The sequence below is a fragment of the Pygocentrus nattereri genome, chromosome 17 (genome assembly GCF_015220715.1).
Source record: "Pygocentrus nattereri isolate fPygNat1 chromosome 17, fPygNat1.pri, whole genome shotgun sequence".
In the NCBI taxonomy this organism is placed as follows: domain Eukaryota; kingdom Metazoa; phylum Chordata; class Actinopteri; order Characiformes; family Serrasalmidae; genus Pygocentrus; species Pygocentrus nattereri.
The window spans coordinates 29,889,639-29,897,350 of NC_051227.1; the positions used below are offsets into that span (position 1 = coordinate 29,889,639).

At 36.8% G+C, this 7,712-nt stretch overlaps 1 protein-coding gene across 1 annotated transcript; it reads left to right on the top strand.

The window, feature by feature from the left end:
* The first annotated feature begins 532 nt into the window (after positions 1–532).
* capns1b (calpain, small subunit 1 b) lies at positions 533–5,977 on the top strand. The gene is made up of 11 exons (XM_017694764.2): positions 533–690; positions 1,184–1,255; positions 1,447–1,483; positions 1,650–1,748; positions 3,913–3,970; positions 4,166–4,230; positions 4,358–4,426; positions 4,918–4,996; positions 5,123–5,239; positions 5,339–5,397; positions 5,536–5,977. The coding sequence occupies exons 2-11, from the start codon at positions 1,209–1,211 to the stop codon at positions 5,560–5,562; spliced, it is 657 nt and encodes a 218-aa protein (XP_017550253.1). The 5' UTR covers positions 533–690; positions 1,184–1,208; the 3' UTR covers positions 5,563–5,977.
* Positions 5,978–7,712: the final 1,735 nt, after the last annotated feature.

Here is a 7,712-nt window from a genome sequence, read left to right on the forward strand (position 1 = left end):
GGGCTAGAGCTGTAGCAATCATGGTTGAGACTGATGTCACAGCAGCAGCATAGAGTGTGGCACATAGTTCCTCTTTTATACATGTTCAGTATACTTCATCATCATTTTCAAGGCTGCTCTTGACACTTTAAATATTTTTGATCACTTATGATGAGCAGTGCACCTGCAAGTGGCCTCTTTGAACTCTGTCGGTTGCTTTGAAAACTCACTTATCAAAGTACTGACCTCTTTTATAGCTGACACACACTGCTAATTGGCATTCAACCTAGTATGACTCATGGCTGTCTGTGTTTCTTCAGAGTTAAAAGTCCATTTCATTCAGTGTTTCCTTTATTTTGTCCGCCTTGTTTTGTTTATCCCCAGATTTGTAGCTCAAAAAGAGAGGAAATAGCCACGGATTTACAACAAAAGGCCTCAGTCCCATCATAATCCAACAGAAATGACAAACACATCACATTTAGACTAGTAATAAACTGCATTCTTTCTACCTGCACTACAGTGAAAATGTATAGTTATAGGACCCTGAAATTTACCGGTGCACTCTTTAAGGGCGGGGAGTGTTCTAACCATCAACTTAGCTCCAAGTACTGGTAGAGCAGGTTTTTGTAGGGTTAGTTAACATTAAAACAACTTCACAGCCTACTTTTTTTGCATGTGCCTTTCCACTGGAGCCCTCACTCGTCTGATCTAGTAAGTCGCGTTTCACATTTGAGTTCAAATACCTTATAAACTCTACACTGCTGCGTTTGATTTGTGTTGTGTTGACATTGCAGGGAAGGAAGTTAGAGTACTATGTCACTAAGAAGTGTGCAGGCGTTGCGTTTGCTTACAAAGTTACTACCACTTTGAAGTTTCTTGTATCCTGTTTGTCTGTGATGATCATAGCAAGATTAATGATGTATTTCAACTGTGTATCCTATTCTGAAACTTCCACAGTAGGGAGAGGCTTAGAATTAGGTAATGCAATGATGCAAGTACATATGAATGTCAAAATAACAGCCTGTTGATACTCGAGCATCAGTGAAAACTAAAAGCTAAAACATTTTTGGCCATTCAGGAAGTGAAAAACTGGAGAGCAGCTGAGCGTAGAAAGCCTTTTTTTCTGAAGCATTGTGTTTGTTGACTGAGAGGACTTTGCTAGGCATTTCCAGACGTACAAATGGTTATTATAATATCTTTACAGACGTACCTTTATCTTCACAACCACCATGTTTTTGACCAAAAAAATCATAGGAGGGATTCTGGATGTTGTCGGGTGAGTAGCATGCTTCAGATCAAAGTTATCTAAAGTTTGCATACCCCACCTACTCCAGCCTTTATCATGGCTTCTATAGCTCAGTGGTAACTGAACGTTTACCTTGGAAGCTTGGAAGCTGCCTTGTTTCTTCTGTTTACTGCTGTTTAACAGTACTTGTCATTTCTTTCATCTATTGAAACATTTCACAGCAATATTGACCCAGGGCAGTTTACTCCCTCTAATCCAGTAAGTTACTAGCATCATTTTCCTTTTTCATTGTCGTTCTTTATAATAACAGATTAATGGTTGTGTAAAATGTCTCCAAAGAGAAGAGACTCAATGGAAAAAGTTTGTCAAACCAGCCTTAGTTGTAGATTTTTCTTACAGTATGTGTCCCCATTCTTTATCCCAGCCTCCTGTTAGAAGACCTCTAGTACAGGGTCAGGCTCAGCCGAATGAGAGTGAAGAGGAAAGACAGTTTCGCAAAGTTTTCCAACAGCTCGCTGGAGATGTAAGTACTTCATAAGTTTAGGCCTACAGAGGTTAAAGAGACCTTTAACCTCTTTAACCCTCAAGTCCTTTGTTTTGTCCCACACATCAGTTCCTCACTCTACATAACTTACATGTTAACTTCAGACTTGTAACCAGCTATTTCAGTATACAGTTCAAGGGCTTAGTAGGGTGCCCTACCCTTCAATCTTTTTGTGTTATATTGTTTGTCATGTGTATTGTTCATATCCTACATTGTAAATATCAGCATGCCTGGTCATGTTGATGGTAGGTGTTTAGAGGTACGTTGGATGCCTACAGAAGATATCCTTCCTGCAAATTTCCGTGCATGTAAAAGCAAGTTTGACTTTCTGTATTGGATCAAAATAGGTTATTTGTTCGCCTTTATGCCAGACCTACATACATTGTAAAAAAATACTGTAAAATTACCGTAAATTATTGGCTAGTACTTGCATTACTTTAAGCTTTATACTGTGTCTCCACGGCCATCTGGACCAAAAGATTACTGTGATGTACACTTACAGTAAAAAACTGTATTTAAAATTTAGAATCTCCTTTACTTTTACATTACAGTTGTAAAAGTAATGCAATTTAGTAGCCAGCAATTTACTGTAAATCTACATATAAAAAAGACTTTTAACTGTATTGAACCTATAAACACAATTGATTTTAAAATCTATGCAAATATTTATTTCCCTTGTTTTGCGCTGTGTATACACAAAACATCTCAAGTATGCATTTTGCAAATGCAGATACAAGTTTAATATGTACGCATTTTTACATATTATATTAATATTATACACATTCATTTGCACAGACATGACCAAAAACTTATGTCTGTCAATTCCAATGACTAATAACATTTTTGTCAACGGCTCAATTTCCACAATTTAAACAGTCAAGAACAACAACAACAACAAAACAGCTTGAAACTGGGTTTAAAACACCAAAACCTTAAACCTTATTAAAATGTTTAGAGCTTTTTAATTCTCAGTTGCTCTCATATAACATAAATAAAACCTCACAGTAATTTGCTGTTTTATGAACAGTGTATGTTTTGTGGCTTTTTAGTCTAGCTTTTAGCAACTCTAAAGTCTAGTTACTTTGATAATCCAGTTGGTTTGACTGATACTGACATCTGATTAAAAAAATACAAGGCAGAGAGAGTTCATGTAATTTTTATCTGGCTTTTTAGTGACTTTTCAGAAAAGAATTTCATGCATTCCATGTTTGTTATATGTTGAGATCAGTTGTGGGTCTGTCAGTTAGTTCCTGATCTTCACACAGAATCTAAGGGAGTGGTTTGAACATGTAAATCCTCCCTGATTCTTTGGTTAGGAAGCATGACTGGTTCCTCCTCTTTAGCGCATTCCTGCCATTGTGATGTGCGGTGGCTCAGGAGGATCTGTAGCAAAAATGGGTGGGGCTGGTGTGATGGCTTATGGGTATGGAGTGTCTATAATGTTTGGGACAGGAAGAAAGCACATATTTCAACACTTTTTTTTCATATGTTTGTTTTTAAGTAAAGCCGATGCATCATGCTGGAAAATTCAACGATGTTTCCTAAATATGGAAATATGATTATATTGCCTACATGTTTTCAGGGTACAGGCACATCATTTATTTCCATGTTTTTATGTTGTATCTCTTTAACTTTCCAGCAGAAGGATAAACATCCTTAATTACAGCACGCTTTAATGTAACAATATGATTTTTAGTGTGAGTAATCAAATAGCATAAAAAATAAATACTGAAACAAAATTAGGTTTTTGTATGACAGCAAATTCATGCTAATTTCAGATTGATTGATTGATTTAATTCATTCATTCATTCATTCATTCATTCATTCATTGGAAGCAGGAACATTTTTGTGCCTTGTAATTCCTTTGTCCCTGTCCCTTACCACAAGTAACCCGTAAACTCTTAAAACATGAAGAGATATCATGAAATGACTTATATTATAAGTCATTTCATGAAATCTACTGTCCTTTAACTGTCCTAGGCTACTTAGGAGGAGACTTCCGTTGTCTGTGTTTAATGTATTTCAGTTGAACCACAAAATAACAAAATAGAACAAGAAATCAATATAATAATAGCTTATATTGAATTGTTGTTCTATTATTTCACAAATCTTTAATTCTTGAATATTTCCCTTCTCATTCCAGGACATGGAAGTGAGTTCCACTGAACTGATGAACATTCTCAACAAGATTCTCACCAAACGTGAGTGTGAATAGCTTGAGCATCAACTGTGAGTTTGTCCTTTGATACTATTGCAAAGGACAAACTCACAACTGAGTTTTTTTTTCAATGTTTTTTCACTGTCAAATCATACTCTGAATTCTCCTAGACACAAGCTGATAATGGTGAACGACATGAGACACAAAATTCAACATTGTATATTTTGCTCACCTCTAGATCACGACCTAAAGACTAATGGGTTCTCAATTGAGTCTTGCAGGAGCATGGTGGCAGTGATGGACGTATCCTTTATAACATGAAAAATTGAGTAGGACAAACATATTATGGGTATTGTGCAACAGACTGCAAATACTGTGCAATAGCAGAAGTACACCTATTTTTCTATTTACCTTAACTTTTGTCAAACAGAGTGACAGCTCTGGAAAGTTGGGCTTTCAGGAGTTCAAGTACCTGTGGAACAATATCAAGAAGTGGCAGGTGACATGTTACTCTTTTTTAACCCAAGTTAAAATCATGAAATTATCCAATATGTAAAATCAACAGTGTTAAATGAAAGACTTCTCCAGATAAGGCCAGTAATTTGACTGGATGATTGATTTTTTTTTTTTTATTCTTGTAGGTTAAAGAGCTCCTCAGTTTTTGAAGAAAACTTTAAGACAATATATAAATGATTTCATATATAAATATATAAACTATGTTAAAGTTTCAAAATATACAGTTTATAGAGCAGCCAATCAGAACAAAGGTCATTTATGTACAAGTATATATGTATACCTGTTCTTGGTACATAAAATCACATAAATATCATCAGTGGACCTCAAGAAAAAAGTAACATACAAGTAGGATGTGAGTTTTTTAAAATGTATCTTTATGCTTGAATGTCACAAAAGAAAGTATAAGGACCCCAACATATAACAAACACAGTCCTCTGTAGAATTGTGAATGAATTTGACTTTTGTCTGGTACAGGGCATCTATAAGCAATATGATGCAGACCGTTCTGGGACAATCGGGGCGGATGAGTTGCCGGCTGCATTCAGAGCAGCAGGTTAGTACAGCCGGCACTTACTTCAGCACTGGGCTTCATACTACTCTGAGTGTTATGAAGTGAGCACAATCCTAGAGCAGTTAGACTGTCAGCAGGAATTAAAAGGTCTTCTTCCTCTCTCCTCAGGGTTTCCTCTCAATGACCAAATCTTCCAGATGATCATTCGCAGATACAGTGATGAAAGTGGCAACATGGACTTTGACAGCTACATTGGGTGCCTGGTGCGACTGGATGCAATGTGCCGTAAGTTAGATTATCTTGTGGTCTCAAATTCTTAACCACTTATTTAATATATACTTTTCTGGGCTCAACTTAATACAAGACATGCATGTGCATTTGCAGGTGCTTTTAAAACACTTGACAAGGACAACAGCGGTTCTGTCAAGATTAACGTTAAAGAGGTATGTGAGCTATATTTAAATAGACCTGCATACATCTGTAAACAGTAGCAACAGAGGCTCTTATTAACCTCTTGCTTCTTTAACACACTGCTAAAATTAAAGTTTTATATAAGTTTCTAATTTTTTCTCTTTCCACAGTGGCTGCAGCTGACTATGTACTCCTAAATCAAGAGCAATCTTCTCTGTTCAATTCCACATTATACTTTTAGTTCATCATAAGAAAATGTACCTCTGATTGTACAGACTTTCTTTCTTCATCAAAAAAAAATCGTTTATTGTTGTTTAATTAGGCCTAATAGCCCAAATGTTGTCAGGTCCATTTGGATCATGTAAAGTCTTGTCACTAGGGGGCATATTTGTGTTTACATAATGCTTACTCTAAAGGCTCCCACAGTTGGTTTTTGGAGACAAAGCTGCAAGAAAGAGGAGTGTGGATTCATTTATTTCCATATGGAAGAAAAATATATGTACACATGTCTTTCATTTTGTTTCCAAAATGATAACTTTACAGGAGAGGGAAAAACATACTTAACCTGTAATGGAAGATAACGTGAAATAAATAAAGTAGTTTTGGACCATTTCTATTGGTCTGTTCATCATGACATTTTTATACAATATAAAACTGTGAAGTGGAGCTTTTTTAAATAAAAGTCACAAATACAGAGATTCAGGATTTTTGTGTGACAGCAACAATATGAATAATATATGTGATGTGTTCTGTTAATCTAAATATTTTTACAGTCCATTTTTAAAATATTTTAATATATGCTAATAATATATGTACACAAGATATGGCAATATATTGAATTATATGCACATATGTAGATGAAATAGATATATATAAATATAGCATCTCCAAATCGCCTGACATCATGTCTTTAGACTGTGGCTACATCATGCTGCACCAGACTCAATATCCCAAAATAATTACAAGAATAGTGAACAAAAACATTAGAGATTATAGATGGCTGTTGACAACTTTGCTGACAGATTAATTATTTGAATCTTTGTGTTTGAGAGTTCTAATCTGGCTGATTGAATGCAGGGCAGAACTTGCCAGTCAGCTTGCAGGACAGCTTTGCAGTAGCAAAAGATTCTTCTTCTTCTTCTTTCGGCTGCTCCCTTTAGGGGTCACCACAGAGGATCATCTGCATCCATCTTGCCCTATCCACTGCCTCATCTACTTTTACACCAACCATCTCCATGTCCACCTTCACTACATCCATAAACCTTCTCTGAGGTCTACCTCTTCTCCTTCTACCCGGCAGCTCCATCTCCAACATTCTTTGATCAATATATCCACTATTCCTCCTCAACACATGTCCAAACCATCTCAACCTGGCCTCTCTGGCTTTATCTCCCAACTGCTCCACCTTCACTGTCCCTCTGATCTGCTCATTTCTGATCTTGTCCATCCTTGTCACTCCCAATGAAAATCTCAGCATCTTCATCTCCGCCACCTCCAGCTCAGCCTCCTGTCTTTTAGAGCCACTTCCTGACGCAACCCTCACCATTTATCCAGGCTTGGGACCGGCACCAGAAGTACACAAAGTACACCCCTAATGGCTGGTTTTGGTAGCAAAAGATTCAACTAGCTAATTAGATTTCAGTATTCAAGCAGTCATTCAGAGTAAGCAATTGCCCCTCTTTAAATTATTTGCATCTTTCAATCTCTATGATCTTTCCCTTACGTATGCATCTAAGAGAGCTATGAGAGTAATGGAACGGCCATGAGAGTGGTACGGCTTGAGAATCGTGTCTATAACCATACCATGAGTACGAGCATAAAAGTAAGAAATGGGGTGTGGACTGGAGTGGATAGTCAGTTTGAAAACCATGGGATCTGTTTCTATGGTGTGTGGAGATCAGTCTAGTTTATACAGGATACACATAATTAACTCCATTTTTAATGTCTTCATTTCATCTGACTCCCAACTTCACTGCAATTCCTGTTATTAGGACCTGAATCAGCCACACTTTTCCTCGTTCTATAAAATGTGCTGAAATATATATGCCTGATCCAACTAACCAACTCATGCTTGCGTTACAGCAAGGAAAACACTAGCATGTGCAGGTCAGGGGAACTCCAGGAACAGGACTGGGAACCACTGGCCTATTAATCAAGTGTAACTTGATATAGATTCTACATATCTCTAGTACTTCTAAAAAAAATTCTCTTACTTGGAGTTTTGATAAAGGTGGTTCATAATTGTCCACTGTTGTTCTACTGAGGTAAGCGCTGGTAACTGCAAAGGGCATAGCATCTGATTTAAATCATTTGTATGGTCAATAAACCATTCAGTGACCCCTCTTAT